The following is a 13,735-nucleotide window of genomic DNA, read 5'->3' as shown; positions in this document are numbered from 1 at the left end:
TTGGCAAAAAAAAAAAAAACAGAACTTTTTGAGAAAAATAAGAAAGGATTTCCAGCAGTTCTTTAAAAAAATCAAAATTTTTGTCGAAGAATAAGACCTTTTTGCCAGTTGTTGGTAAAAAAAATGTCACTTTTTGGTAATCTCAGGGAAGAAGCGAGCCCTTAATCATTTTAGAAACAGACAAGCCATTTAAGCAACTTCTTGAAAAATGTGAAATTTTTGGAAAATTTTTGAGAAAAAAGAATAATAGTAGGTATTTTGGATTTTTTGCGAAAAAGCGTAATTATAAGCGATTTTTGGCAAAAAAACGAAACGTTTCGGCAAATTTTCGCATACCTACTTTTTATGAATTTGCGCAGTTTTTATGAAATTTTACTCAAATTCTGAGATATCTATCAACGAGCTCGTATTCAACTTTTACCAAAAAAAAAAAAAAAAACAACAACAACAACATCAAGAAAGCTCAAAAAGGTAACGAAGCTTAAGCAATAAAAATTTCGAATGCCGAAAAAATTACAAAAAAATCAACCAAGATTCAACAATTTTCGCAATGTGTAACAAAATTTCAAAATAAAACGCAGCATTTTAGCAGGTCTCAACAAAAAATATGAAAAAAAAAACCAAAGATTTTAGAAAGCCAGACGTAAACAATTTTATGTAGCAAAAAGCACGTATGTATGTATTATAGCAATTTTTGGCGAAAATGTGAACCTTTTTTTGAAATTATCAGCAAAAAGCAAGACTTCGACAACTCGACAAGAAAACATCTTTTTGAGAAAAAAAAGTGAAGACTTCCAGCAGTTTTTGATAAAAAATCACAATTTTGTCCAAGAAGAAGGCTTTTTTGCAACTTGTTGGTAAACAAATGCGAAACTTTTTGACAACTTTAGAAAAAGACAGCGAGATTTTTGGACAATTCTTGGAGAAAAAAGTAGCTAATACTTTAGACCTATTTATATACCTACCTTATTGATGCAGTTTTTGTCCAATTCGTAAAAATCTTTTTCTTTTCTAAACAACATTTCATACGATACTTGCTTAATTTCAATGGCTAAATTTCATCAATTTTTGATCATTTTCGAGCGTTTTTACGTCATTTCAACTTCACTGAAACTCTGTTAGCTTTTGAAAGCCCGAATTTCGGATGGTTTTACTCGTTGAAAAAATCTGAAAAATGAAACACACTTTTAGCAAACACTTCGCCAAATTTATTACGATAACTGAATTGGTTGAAATACATAAGTACCTACTTATTTAACAAAGATTTTAGAATGATTGATAAAATAAACAACATATTACAGTATTACCAACACATTCGAGAATTCAACCATCGACTACCGTTTTGACAAACCTACCCGGATATTTTAGTGATAAATTCGTTTATTTTACAGGCGTCGTTTTCAAAAAACCAATTTAACATAGGTCGACGATACTTCCTCTGTTTTAGCATTTTCCCGATCTCTTCAAATTTACCGTACGAGTGAATCATTTCCAATTTGAAAGCTTTCCTCTCATTTTCGAGGGGGTAATACCAGCGCAAAAATTCCTCCATAGAATCGGTCGCTTTGAAAGTGTCTCCTTTGTCGCACTTATACAACTGACTAACGAAACATTTCGAAACGTTGATTTTCTCTTTAAATTTAGCCACACCCGTCTCGTCAGTTCCGTAGCTCCAAATTAGCATTTTTTCGACCTGTGTCTCCTTAAAAACGAAAAAACTATCATTATGAAGGCATTTGAAAAGTGAGTCGATGCATGTCTTCTTTGCTCGAGATAACTTGCGCTGGTGTGGCACAAAAGCTTCGATACATTTTAACACGTCGACACTGTTTGCTTCTTCTGGATACATCTTTACATACATCCTATCCATCAGAAATAACATTTCTTTCTCCAAAACGTGTTCCACTAGTTTGGTAGTGTAGGAAGACACGAATCCGTCGTCGTCGGTGTCGCGAAACACGTCGTTGACGAATTCGCGAACTATTCTCCAATCGGTGCGGCACAACCCATCACTAAGATCGTCCGAATGATCCCTTAAAAATTTCCTTTGAAACGCGATTCTGCTCGCATCATCATCCGAGTAACAAAACGATACAATACTGTTAAATTCTTCAATATCGCCACTCCTTAAATTTGCCGAACAAATGTATTTCATTGTATCCGATCGTCGAGTATCTCTCTTTAATTCCTCGATCTCTTCGGCGCTGAATTGATATTCGTCGAGTAGTTTGAGCACAGAAGTAAACGATTGCCACAGTACCAGCCAATAAAAATTCTCCTTGAGGAAATTTCGCGGTTCGTACACATCAGCCAAAGCACGAATAAACATCAAAGGATTGTCGATATCGTCTACGTCTGCCTTGACCGAATGGCTCCAGCTCCAGCTCCATATGTTGCCGAGAATGGTTCGCAAACCAGTTGATACTACCCGGCGTTTGTACTGGTCGCTGGCATCGTTCCAAATTTCCATTAGTAACCGTGTCAATGGATTGAAATAGTGACCAGTATTCGCCGACAACCGGGCCAATTCTTCGATAATTACAGCGAAATGCTCGAAACTTAACTCGCTCTTCATTTCGGCGTAAATCCGTACAATACCTTCGAGATTGTTCACCTTTATGTAATTTTTAATGATTTCTTTCAGATTAGCCTGGTACACCGAACATTTTTCGCATTCGTTCAGTACAGCCAGTAGTCCTTGTTGATATTTTCCATCTTTGTGCATCAAAACCTTCTTACACTGCAATAATCTAGCGCCGGAGTTCGATTTTTCAAAAAAGTACTTTATGGGCTGCCAAAGATCGTATACATTCAGAGCTTTAGCAAACATGATCTCGTCGAGTGAATCGTTCGCCGGTAAACTTATCGTATCCAACTGATTGGCCAAGTATTTACTCCAATAAACCAGCAAAGGCTCTGCTTCGAAACTCAAATCTATCGTTACCTCCGCCATATCTTTCAAATTGCATACTTCCTCCGAAAAACAATACGTACAAGCGAATCTGTACTTCTCCATATCGTTAAAATTCGAGCCAACCAACACGTTTTTGGCAGTAGCTGCGTAGTCAATCGTACAATTTGGTTTCCAAATCAGTTTGAGCAGGTATTGTTTCAAAGCAGACGCCGGATCATCGTGGAAGAAATTTTTACGATGATGGTGACAGATCCAGTCGGTAACCTGCTTCAAAATCGACGTCATGTGGTATTCGATTTGGTCGAGAACCAAATTCGGGATCACTGGGCTGCCGGGTAGTTGCATTTCGTTCAGTTGCCAAATGAACCATTCGTGATCCGGGCATGTACCGTAGTCTTCTTCCTTTTTCCAAATATCGACTGCTGGCATTTCACAGCTGGCCCATTCGTACACCAATTGTATACACGAAGATTTCGCAGCCAGTGAACGTAGTTTGGCCGGATTAATGCCCATTTCTTGTACAAATTCGATTCTTCACAACGGCAACAACTGAAGAAAGTCGAAATTTTCATCAGTATCGCGATCGATTTAGCGCGAATTCAACTCATATAAATACATACTACAATTTGTTGTGTACTTACACTTACCTCAAAAAATATGAAGACCGTAAAGTGAATACAGAACTTCCAAATTACACTATCAATAAAACGATAGCATAAAAAAATCACTGTGTTTTTGTTTTCATAAAACATAAAGGGGTAGAGTTCATTTAATGCATGTTTATTCTCATGCTACGAGTAACTGCGAGATAATGGCCAGCACACATAGAAAAAATAATTACACTTACACCGTTGCAAGAAAATATGACGCGCGGAAGGGGAAAAAAGGAAGATAATAAAGAGATAGAATTTTGCGTGTTTGGTTTGAAATACGATATGCCTGCATTTAGCTACAGATATCTCGATAGTACCTAACTACATACCTGTACCTACTAGGTACTTAATATTCCACATTGATAACCATTCGATAAGTTTGATTGGCTCCTATAACGTTTATGAATTTCCCCAATTTTCATGAAATTTCACTCAAATTCTGAGATACATATTTTATCAGCCAGAGGTTGTACTTAATTTTTGCTAAAAAAAAAAAAAAAAAAAAAAAAAAAAAAAAAAAAAAGCTACTTTGATAGGTAACCAAACAAGCTGATAAAAGTAACAAAACTCGAGCAAAACATCTCGAATGCAGAAAAAATTACAAAAAAAAACTCGATCAAGACTTGAACAATTTTTGCAAAAACAAAGACTTTTTGGACAAGGTGTCCAACACAATATCAATTTGAAAAAACAGCATTTTAGCAGAACTTTGGAACTTTTGGCAGGGAATAGTCCGGCATATGACAATAGGAGTAATCGCACCCCCCCCCCCCCCCGATCCTCCCGGACAACTTTTTTCTTAAAAGGGACATCCTAAGGAACATTTTAATGCAAAGTTGCCAAAAAAAAGTTGGCCTTACTTACAAAATGGCGGCCATTTTGATTGACAGGTCAGCCGCGCGCGAAATCGCAGATTTTGCGTTTTAACATAGGACTTGCACGAACTTTTTCAAACTTTACAAAGGTAGATAGAAAGATCATGCAAAAATTCATCACCTGTCAAAATTTCAAGTGCTATAGTGGGTTTTTCAATTTTTGGTGAATTTTTGAAAATCGAATTTAGGCCAAAAATGAGGGAAAAAATCAAAAATTTAACCAAATTGACCAAAAGAAAGCTGAAATTTGGGATATAGCCTATTTTCGACATGCTAAATCGATTGAAAACGGTTTCAACCCGTTTTGAGCAGTTCTGGAGCCTCCAGCAGATTCTTGAAACTCGAAATTCCCACAAAATTCCATCAAATTGTAGTTGTAAAGCTAAAATGTATTCTAAAAACTAATTTCAATACGCTACGAAGTACTGCAGGTGAATTTAAAGTCGTTTTGGACCCTCCAGCGACTTTTTGAAAATTCCTGCAGCCTCCAGCAGATTTTTGAAACTTTAATTTTTCACAAAATTTCATCAAATGGAGATGGAAAGCTGAAATTTACTCTACACTCCAATTTTAACACCCTCTGAAGACGACTTCAGGTGGGTTCAAGTAATTTTAGGGCCTCCAGCGACTGTTTTGAAAATTACTGGAGCCTCCAGTAGACTTTTGAAACTTGAAATTTTCCCAACATAAATTTACAGTAGACTTCCAATTATCCGACTCCGAATTATCCGACTTTCGGGTTATCCGGTACAAATTTATCCGACTTACTTCTCGCATTATCCGACCTACCGATAATCCAAAAAAACCCTAATTTTTAATTTTGAAGTGTAAATAATAATGCAGTGTGCAGCATATTGTATTCTAATGGTGTTATTTTCCTTGAAATCAATCAAACCTATCTCAAAAAATTATAATTTCAGTCAGTATTTCATTGTCTTTTATGTACAAAAGTACCTATATTATTTTTGTTTGATCGTAATTTTTTCGATTCTTTGTTCCTGTTTTGAGCCAAAACTTGATTTTCTGAATAAAAATTGTCTTCTCAAGCTCATGCGCTTCATTCTTCGCTAAAAACATCCATGTTGGATTATCCGACTTTTTTGGTATCCGACCTACTTTATCCCCCCCCCCCCCCGATTACGTCGGATAATCGGAAGTCTACTGTATCAAAATGGAGTTGGCACGCTGAAATTTACTTCGCAGACTATATGGTGGTTTCAAATGGTTTTAAAGCTTCCAGCTACTCTTAGGAAATTTGAATTTTTCAAAAAAAACGTCATACAACCTTTCAAAAAGTTGCTGGAGGCTCCAAAACGACTTGAAATTCACCAGCAGTCAACTTCGTAACGTATTGAAATTAGTTTGCCGAATGAATTTCGACTCTCCATCTTGGTTTGATAAAATTTTGTGAAAATTTAAAGTTTCAAAAATCTGCTGGAGGCTCCAGTAATTTTCAAAAAAATCGTTGGAGGCTCTTGAATGACTTTGAAAACCACCAGAAGTCGTTTTCAGAGCGTGTTAAAATTGGAGTGTAGAGTAAATTTCAGCTTTCCATCTCCATTTGATGAAATTTTGTGAAAAATTAAAGTTTCAAAAATCTGCTGGCGGCTGCAGGAATTTTCAAAAAGTCGCTGGAGGATCCAAAACGACTTGAAATTCACCTGCAGTACTTCGTAGCGTATTGAAATTAGTTTTTAGAATAAATTTCAGCTTTAAAACTCCAATTTGATGGAATTTTGTGGGAATTTCGAGTTTCAAGAATCTGCTGGAGGCTCCAGAACTGCTCAAAACGGGTTGAAACCGCTTCCAATCGATTTGGCATGTCGAAAATAGGCTATATCCCAAATTTCAGCTTTCTTGGTCAATTTGGTAAAATTTTGATTTTTTCCCTCATTTTTGGCCTAAATTCGATTTTAAAAAATTCACCAAAAATCGAAAAACCCACTATAGCACTTGAAATTTTGACAGGTGATAAATTTTTGTATGATCTTTCGATCTACCTTTGTAAAGTTTGAAAAAGTTCGTGCAAGTCCTATGTTAAAACGCAAAATCTGCGATTTCGGCTGACCTGTCAATCAAAATGGCCGCCATTTTGTAAGTAAGGCCAACTTTTTTTTGGCAACTTTGCATTAAAATGTTCCTTAGGATGTCCCCTTTAAGAAAAAAGTTGTCCCGGAGGATCGGCGGGGGGGGGGGGGGGGTGCAATTACTCCTATTGTCATATGCCGGACTATTAGGTATGTAACTCTACTTCTTTCATTTGGAGAAGTGAGGAGGAGGAGGAAGAAAACAGTGAAGTATTTCACACGTCAATTTTTCGCTTCTTTCAAACGTCTTTGAATTGAACATTATGAGATTTTTTCGCTACGTTTTCAGCATCCCCCCTCCCCTCTCTCAGCAGAATTTTTTAAACGAAAAAACTCCGGTTGTCTGGAAATAAATTAAAAATTTTAAGTTTGATTCTTGAAAAAAAAATCACGATTTTCGCCAAAAATCAGGACAAAAGCAGGTTTTGCAGGACTGTCAGAGACTCCGTTGGAAATTCAGGTAAAAAAAAAAAGAAACTTGGTCGCATTTTTTGGCAAAAAATTGTAGAACTTTTTGATAAAAAAAAATGTGAGACTCTACGTCGACTGTTTCAGTCAAAAATTGTGAGAATTTTTAGTCATACAGTTTTTAATCTAAACGAGAATGGCAATACCGAAAGGCTGGATTTTTTTACATTTCCCTGAAAAATGGCGTGATTTGGTGAACTTTTGAAAAAAGTAGGTAAGACTTTTTGATTTTTAGCAGAAGGCCAGAAGACGTAGACAGTTCTATGCAGCAAAAGACATTTCTTTTAGCAATTATTTTTGACAGAAAAGTGAACTTTTCAGAATTTTCAACAATAGAACGAGATTTATTGGCAATTATTGGTGATAAAGTGAAAGCTTTGGGTCATTTTTGGTAAAAAGCAAGACTTCTATTACCGAGCAAAAAAAAATTGTGAGACAAAAAAGCGATGACTGACTGCCAAGACTTTTAGGCAATATCTGGCAAAACGCAAGACCTGCAGAATTTTAGAACAGAGTATCTAACAAAACTCCCTGACAAAAAATTGTGACTTTTTCATGATCTATTTTTCACATTTTTACCCGGTGAATAGGTATATAACAGCCTACTCACTTATATGTAGAACAGGGTAGCCATTTTTCACTGTGGATCAAAAATTAGATATTTCAGTTTTTCCATTTTTCTGATTTTTTGAACAAATTTTTGATTTCTTGATTTTTTTTATTTTATGGGCTTTTTGAAAAATTTTCAAATGTGTTTCGTGCCAAATTATTCACGACTTTTTCACGACTTTTCACGACGTTCATGACCACCTACCAAAATTCATGACTTTTTCATGACTTTAATTTCATGACCGTTAGACATTCTATAGAAAAAACAACACCACTAAACAATTGGTCAATTTTTGAAAAAAAACGTACCTAATATTTTGAAATTTTTGCAAAAAAGCGCATTTTATAAGTAATTTTTAGCAAAAATACAAAACATTTCGACAATTTTAACCAAATTAAGGTGAGATTATTTGCCATTTTTGGCCGAAAGCAAGCCATTATCAATTTCAGCAAAAGGTAGGGCTTTTTGGCGATTTTCAATTAATAAAAAGTAGGCTTCATTGAAAATTTTTGGTGGAACGTGGAAATCGTTGACAATATTGGACAAAAACGACAGATCTTTTTAGCAATTTATTATTGGCAACAATGTGAAACTTTTTCGAAATTTTTCGCTAAAAACGAGACGAATAATTTTATTCGAAGGATATTTTGCCAATTTTTGACAGAAAAACCAGACATTTGGAGCAAGATTTGAAAAAACTCAACTTGGGAAAATTTAAAACAAATTTACGTCGTTCCAAACATAATTTTTTTACGTTTTCAAAATTTATTACATATTACGACAGATTTTGCCAAAACTTCACTGAAATTCTACTAGCTTTTGAATAAAGGCCGAATTTCGGAGGGTTTTGATGCTTTTATACATACCTACGCAGACATAGTGCTTTAACAATGATAAGTGCAGTTTTTACCAAGTTTGATTTGCATACTTATCGCAAAATGTTAACAGCTGAACTGTTTTTCATAACTTTTGATCATCTTATATGTAGGTATTATGTCAATAAATTATGTAATATGTTTTTAAAGGCGTTCTGAAACGTAAATTTTGATGAAATATCACCAGATTTCGATGATTTTATAATGATATTTTTCATGCTTTAAAATAGTTTCAGTAAATCTATGTACTCGTTTGAAAAAATCTGAAAAATGAAGCACACTTCTAGCAAACACATCGCCATTTATTACGATTGGTTACAATTAGAATTGAAAAAAATATTTTACAATTACAGAAAAAAAATAAACTACACGTTACAATATTAGAAAAAAATTCAAAAATTCAACCAACCATCGACTACAGTTTTGACAAACCTACACGTATATTTTAGTGATAAATTCCTTTATTTTACAGGCGTCGTTTTCAAAAAACCAATTCAACATACGTCGACGATACATTCTCTGTTTTAGCAATCCCCCGATCGCTTCAAATTTACCGTACGAGTGAATCATTTTCAATTTAAAAGCTTTCCTTTCATTATCGAGGGGGTAATACCAGCGCAAAAATTCCTCCATAGAATCAGTCGCTTTGAAAGTGTTTCCTTCGGCGCAGCTATCCAACTGATTAATGAAACATTTAGAAACGCTGATTTTCTCTTTGAATTGGGCAACACCTGTCTCACTTCCGTAGCACCAAATCAGCATTTCTTCGATCTGTGTCTCCTTAAAAATGGGATGACAATCATTATGAAGATACCAGGAAATTTCGTCAATGCAAGTCGTCTTTGCTCGAGATAAATTCTCGTGGTGTGGTACAAAAGCTTCGATACATTTCAAGAAGTCGACGACGTTTGCTTCTTCTCTATACATCGTTTCCATCAGATATGCTATATTTTCCTCTAAAACGTGTTGCATCATTTTGGTAGTGTAGGAAGACACGAATCCGTCTTCGGTGTTGCGAAACACGTTCTTGACGAATTCGTGAAATATTCTCCAATCGACGTGCCACAACACGGAATCAAATGAGCCCGAATAATCTATTAAAAATCTTTTCTGATACGCGATTTTGCTCGCGTTATCATCGGAATAACAAAACGAAAAAAAACGGCTAATTTCGTCAAAATCGCCACCCCTCAAATATTCCAAAAACACGTAATCCATTTGTCGAGTATCCCACTTTAATTCATCCGCAACATCTTCGGCGCTAAATTGATACACGTCGACTAGTTTGAGCATAAAAGTTAACGATTGCCAGAGTACCAGCCAATAAAAATGCGCCTTGAGGAAATTTCGCGGTTCGTACACGTCAGCCAAGGCCCGAATAAACACCAAAGGATTGTCCAAATCGTCAACGTCGTCTGCTGCGGCCGCATATACCCAGCCCCAGCCCCACATGTTGCCGAGAATGGTTCGCAAGCCAGTTGATACTACCCGGTGTTTATATTCGTCGCTGGCATCGTTCCAAATTTCCATTAGTAATTGTGTATCGTTGATACGGTGACCGGTATCCGTCGACAAGCGGACCAAGTCTTCGATAATTAGAGCGAACTGCTTGAAACTCAACATGCCTTTCAATTCGAAGTATATCTGTCGAATACCTTCGAAATTTTTCATCTTTCTGTAATTTTCGAGGATTTTTGCCAGATTAGCCTGGTACACCGAACATTTTTCGCATTCGTTCAGTACAGCCAGTAGTTCTTGTTGATATTTTCCATCTTTGTGCGAGAAAACGTCGTTACACTGCGATAATCTAGCGCCGGAGTTCGATTTTTCAAAAAAGTACTTTATGGGCTGCCAAAGATCGTATTCATTCAGAGCTTTAGCAAACACGATCTCCTCGATTGAATCGTTCGCCGGTAAAGTTATCGTATGCAACTGATTGGCCAAGCATTTGCTCCAATAAACCAGCAAAGGCTCTGTTTCGAAACACCAATCTATCGTTACCTCAGCCATATCTCTCAAATTGCATACTTCCTCCGAAAAACAATACGTGCAAGCGAATCTGTACTTCTCCATGGCGTTAAAATTCGAGCCAGCCAACACGTTTTTCGCGGTAGCTGCGTAGTCGATCGATCGATCCGGTTTCCAAATCAATTTCAGCAGGTATTCTTTCAACAGAGATGCCGGTTCATCGTGGAAGAAATTTTTACGATGATGGTAGCAGATCCATTCGGTAACTTGGTTCAAAATCGACGTCATATGGTATTCGATTTGGTCGAGAACCAAATTCGGGATCACTGAGCTTTCAGGCAGTTGCATTTCGTTCAGTTGCCAAACGAACCGTTCGTGATCCGGGCATGTACCGTAGTCTTTTTCCTTTTTCCAAATATTGATTGCAAACATTTCACGGCTGGCCCATTCGTACACCAATTGTATACATGAAGATTTCGCGGCCAGTGAACGTAATTCCGTCGGATTGCCCATTTCTTGTACAAATTCGATTCTTCACAACAGGAACAGCTGAAGAAAGTCGAAATTGTTATCATCAGTATCAATCGATTTTGCGCGTAGTTAACTCATATACTGCAAACAAATACTATAATTCGTTGTGTAGTACTTACTTACAGCTATCTCAAAAAATTAATTGATGACCAGAAAATGAACACAGGACGCCTAAATTACACCATCGCAGTAAAACAATATCACAAAAAAATCACTGTATTGTTAAATATTAAATCGAATAAGAATAATTCACTCACAAAAATATTCGCTAAAGCACACAACAAACACCACAGCAGCAAAAAGTATGACTGATAACGGATTTTGTTCTTCCCCACCTTCGTCGATACCTATCTTCGACATTTTCTGCTTGAGAACTTCTTCCCCCCTCCCCCCACCGCTTTACTCCGCATGTGGGCAGCAGGACCTTTGTCCGCTGGATCCATCACTATAGTAATAAGTAGGGTTGATAGTCAGGTAAAGAACGATGCTGTACAATGTATATGTACATTGTACAACTGCGAGGGCCTTTAGTCCTCGCAGAGGTATATAGTGTACTTTATATATAGAGCTACGCGAGTACCTTCTGTTCTCGCCAAGGTCTATACTAAATACCCTTGCTTATTAGATAGGAAGTTAGGTACATGACGTTGTTGTAAAACTAGTTTCACGATCGCGACTAATACACTCCCTTCGCGTCTTTATATTTGGTTATGGTTGTTGGCGGGGTAGTGGCGGTAATGCTATGCCTTGTCGGCATTTAGGCGTGTCTTTTAGCAATTTCAATTTTTGGCAAAAAAACTTAAAAGTGAACCTTTTTGATTTTTTCAGGAAAAAAAAGAGATTTATTCATTGGTGAAAAAAAAAAGCTCGAAGTAATTTTTGGTAAAAAGCAAAACTGATAATTTGGCAAAAAAAAACACTTTTTGAGAAAAAAGGCGAGGATTTCCAGGAATTTTTTGAAAAATTAAAATTTTCGTCAAGGAATACCTAACAAGGGAACCTCTTTAGATGTCCGCCTTCGATTTAAACGGGACCGCGATTTTTGGAAGGAGCATGTTCTAAAACCCCCAATCCAAATTTTCAGCTGCCCAAGTTCATTTTTCGATTTTTGGCGAATTTTTGAAAATCCAAAATTGACTATTTTGGTGATTTATCCTTTTCTTAAAAAAGTACGTACTTGATCAGTAAAAATGTTCAAAATAAGTCCTAAAACTGATAGTTACCTCCCAACTCCAAATTTCGCCATTTCCAACGATTCTGGAGCCTCCAGCGCTACTTTTCAATTTCTCCAGAATTTTGAATTTGCTCCAGAAGGCGTGAATATGAAGTTGGGCAGCTAAAAATCGAGATGCGTGTTATACTCGATCTGTTTAACGAATTTATCCACATTTGAGCCGATTCTGGAGTGGACACATCAAGAGTGGTTTTTTGACCACCTTTTTTTCAAATCAAAAATCCAAAAAAATCAGTTTCCCATTTGCGAGGAAATTTTTTAAATTTGCGCGAATCGCTGTATTTCGTCCACAACTAACCTCCCGAGACCGAATTCCGCCATTTCCCACCGATCATGGGGCCTCCAGCGCTACTTTTAAATTTCTCCAGAATTTTGAATTTGCTCTGGAAGGCGTGAATATGAAGTTGGGCAGCTAAAAATCGAGATTTGTGTTAAACTCGATCTGCTTAACGAATTTATCCACATTTGAGCCGATTCTGCAGGGGACACCTCAAGAGTGGTTTTTTGACTTGCTTTTTTTCAAAATAAAAATATTCAAAAATAAGAAATTTCCCTTCTGCAAGAAAGTTTTCGAAATTTGCGCGAATCGCAGTATTTCGTCATGAACTAACATCACGAGGGCGAATTTCGCCATTTCCAGCCATTCTGGAGGCTCCAGCACGATTTTTCAATGTCTCCAGAATTTTTAATTTTCTCCAAAAGGCGTGGATATGAACTTGGGCAGCAAAAAATCGAGTTGTGTGTTATGCTCGACCTGTTTAACGAGTTTATCCACATTCCAGGCGATTCTGGAGGGGACACCTCAAGAGTGGTTTTTTGACCTGCAGCTTTTTTCATAATAAAAATATCCAATTACAGGAAGGTCTCAGAAAGGCTGGAAATGGCGAAATTCGCTCTCGTGTGGTTAATTAATGACGAAATACAGCGATTCGTTCAAATTTCAAAAATTTTCTCACAAACTGTTGGCAAAATTTGGTTTCGTAACGATAACTGTAACGTTTTAGTTCGATAACTTTTAAGTTTTTATTTTTAATTAAAATAAATTTCAATTTCGCGAGTATAAAATTCTGTTAGAGCGTAATGAGATATTGTTGGTTACGAGTTATGTGAATTTTATCCTCTTTCGTAAAATCGCGTAAACTGTTGGCTATCGTTTTTATAGTAAGTTAAGAGTTAAAATCGTTATGTATGTTTTTCGTTCGCGTTATTATTGTTTTTATCGTCGAAGAGTAAAGTTATCAAAGTCGAGCAAAAGCTCTTTGTTGTTGTTGTTATTTTCCTTCGGGTCAATAACCTAGAATTAAAAATAAATCTTTTATTTTTATTCTGTGTAAGATGTCTGTTCGATTTGTTCGAGTTAATTGATGTCTAGTAGTCTGATATTTTCCAGTCGAAGGGAATTTATCGTACACAAACGAGAAATTTTTGATTTAAGGATAGGTATTTTTATTTTGAAATAAAAAACTGGTCAAAAAACCACTCTTGAGGTGTCCCCTCCAGATTCGGCTCAAATGTGAATA

General features: G+C 36.4%; 3 protein-coding genes across 5 annotated transcripts in view; 1 reads left to right on the top strand and 2 right to left on the bottom strand.

Moving 5' to 3' along the window:
* The window catches only part of LOC135837960 (roundabout homolog 2-like), a 638,803-nt gene that overhangs the window by 360,211 nt on the left and 264,857 nt on the right, over nucleotides 1-13,735 (top strand). The window lies entirely within an intron of this gene.
* LOC135837930 (uncharacterized) lies at nucleotides 1,186-3,951 on the bottom strand. 2 transcript variants are annotated; one of them, XM_065353375.1, is made up of 2 exons: nucleotides 3,556-3,951; nucleotides 1,186-3,463 (listed from the first exon to the last, which is right to left on the bottom strand). In XM_065353375.1, exon 2 carries the CDS (start codon nucleotides 3,425-3,427, stop codon nucleotides 1,352-1,354), a length of 2,076 nt encoding a protein of 691 aa, XP_065209447.1. In that variant the 5' UTR covers nucleotides 3,428-3,463; nucleotides 3,556-3,951; the 3' UTR covers nucleotides 1,186-1,351. The 2 variants fall into 2 exon arrangements, with proteins under 2 accessions (XP_065209447.1, XP_065209446.1); XM_065353374.1 differs by having other exon boundaries at nucleotides 3,562-3,951.
* Nucleotides 8,764-11,325, bottom strand: LOC135837922 (uncharacterized). Of its 2 annotated transcripts, none has more exons than XM_065353365.1 (2): nucleotides 11,101-11,325; nucleotides 8,764-10,999 (listed from the first exon to the last, which is right to left on the bottom strand). In XM_065353365.1, exon 2 carries the CDS (start codon nucleotides 10,961-10,963, stop codon nucleotides 8,915-8,917), a length of 2,049 nt encoding a protein of 682 aa, XP_065209437.1. In that variant the 5' UTR covers nucleotides 10,964-10,999; nucleotides 11,101-11,325; the 3' UTR covers nucleotides 8,764-8,914. The 2 variants fall into 2 exon arrangements, with proteins under 2 accessions (XP_065209437.1, XP_065209438.1); XM_065353366.1 differs by having other exon boundaries at nucleotides 11,105-11,325.

The sequence above is a fragment of the Planococcus citri genome, chromosome 2 (assembly GCF_950023065.1).
Source record: "Planococcus citri chromosome 2, ihPlaCitr1.1, whole genome shotgun sequence".
NCBI lineage: Eukaryota > Metazoa > Arthropoda > Insecta > Hemiptera > Pseudococcidae > Planococcus > Planococcus citri.
The sequence above is the reverse complement of the archived record's forward strand: the minus strand, read 5'-3'. Positions and strand labels throughout refer to the sequence as shown.

Coding starts and splice junctions, on each gene's coding strand:
- LOC135837930 (XM_065353375.1), bottom strand. CDS start 3,427: ATGGGCATTAATCCGGCCAAACTACGTTCACTGGCTGCGAAATCTTCG.
- LOC135837922 (XM_065353365.1), bottom strand. CDS start 10,963: ATGGGCAATCCGACGGAATTACGTTCACTGGCCGCGAAATCTTCATGT.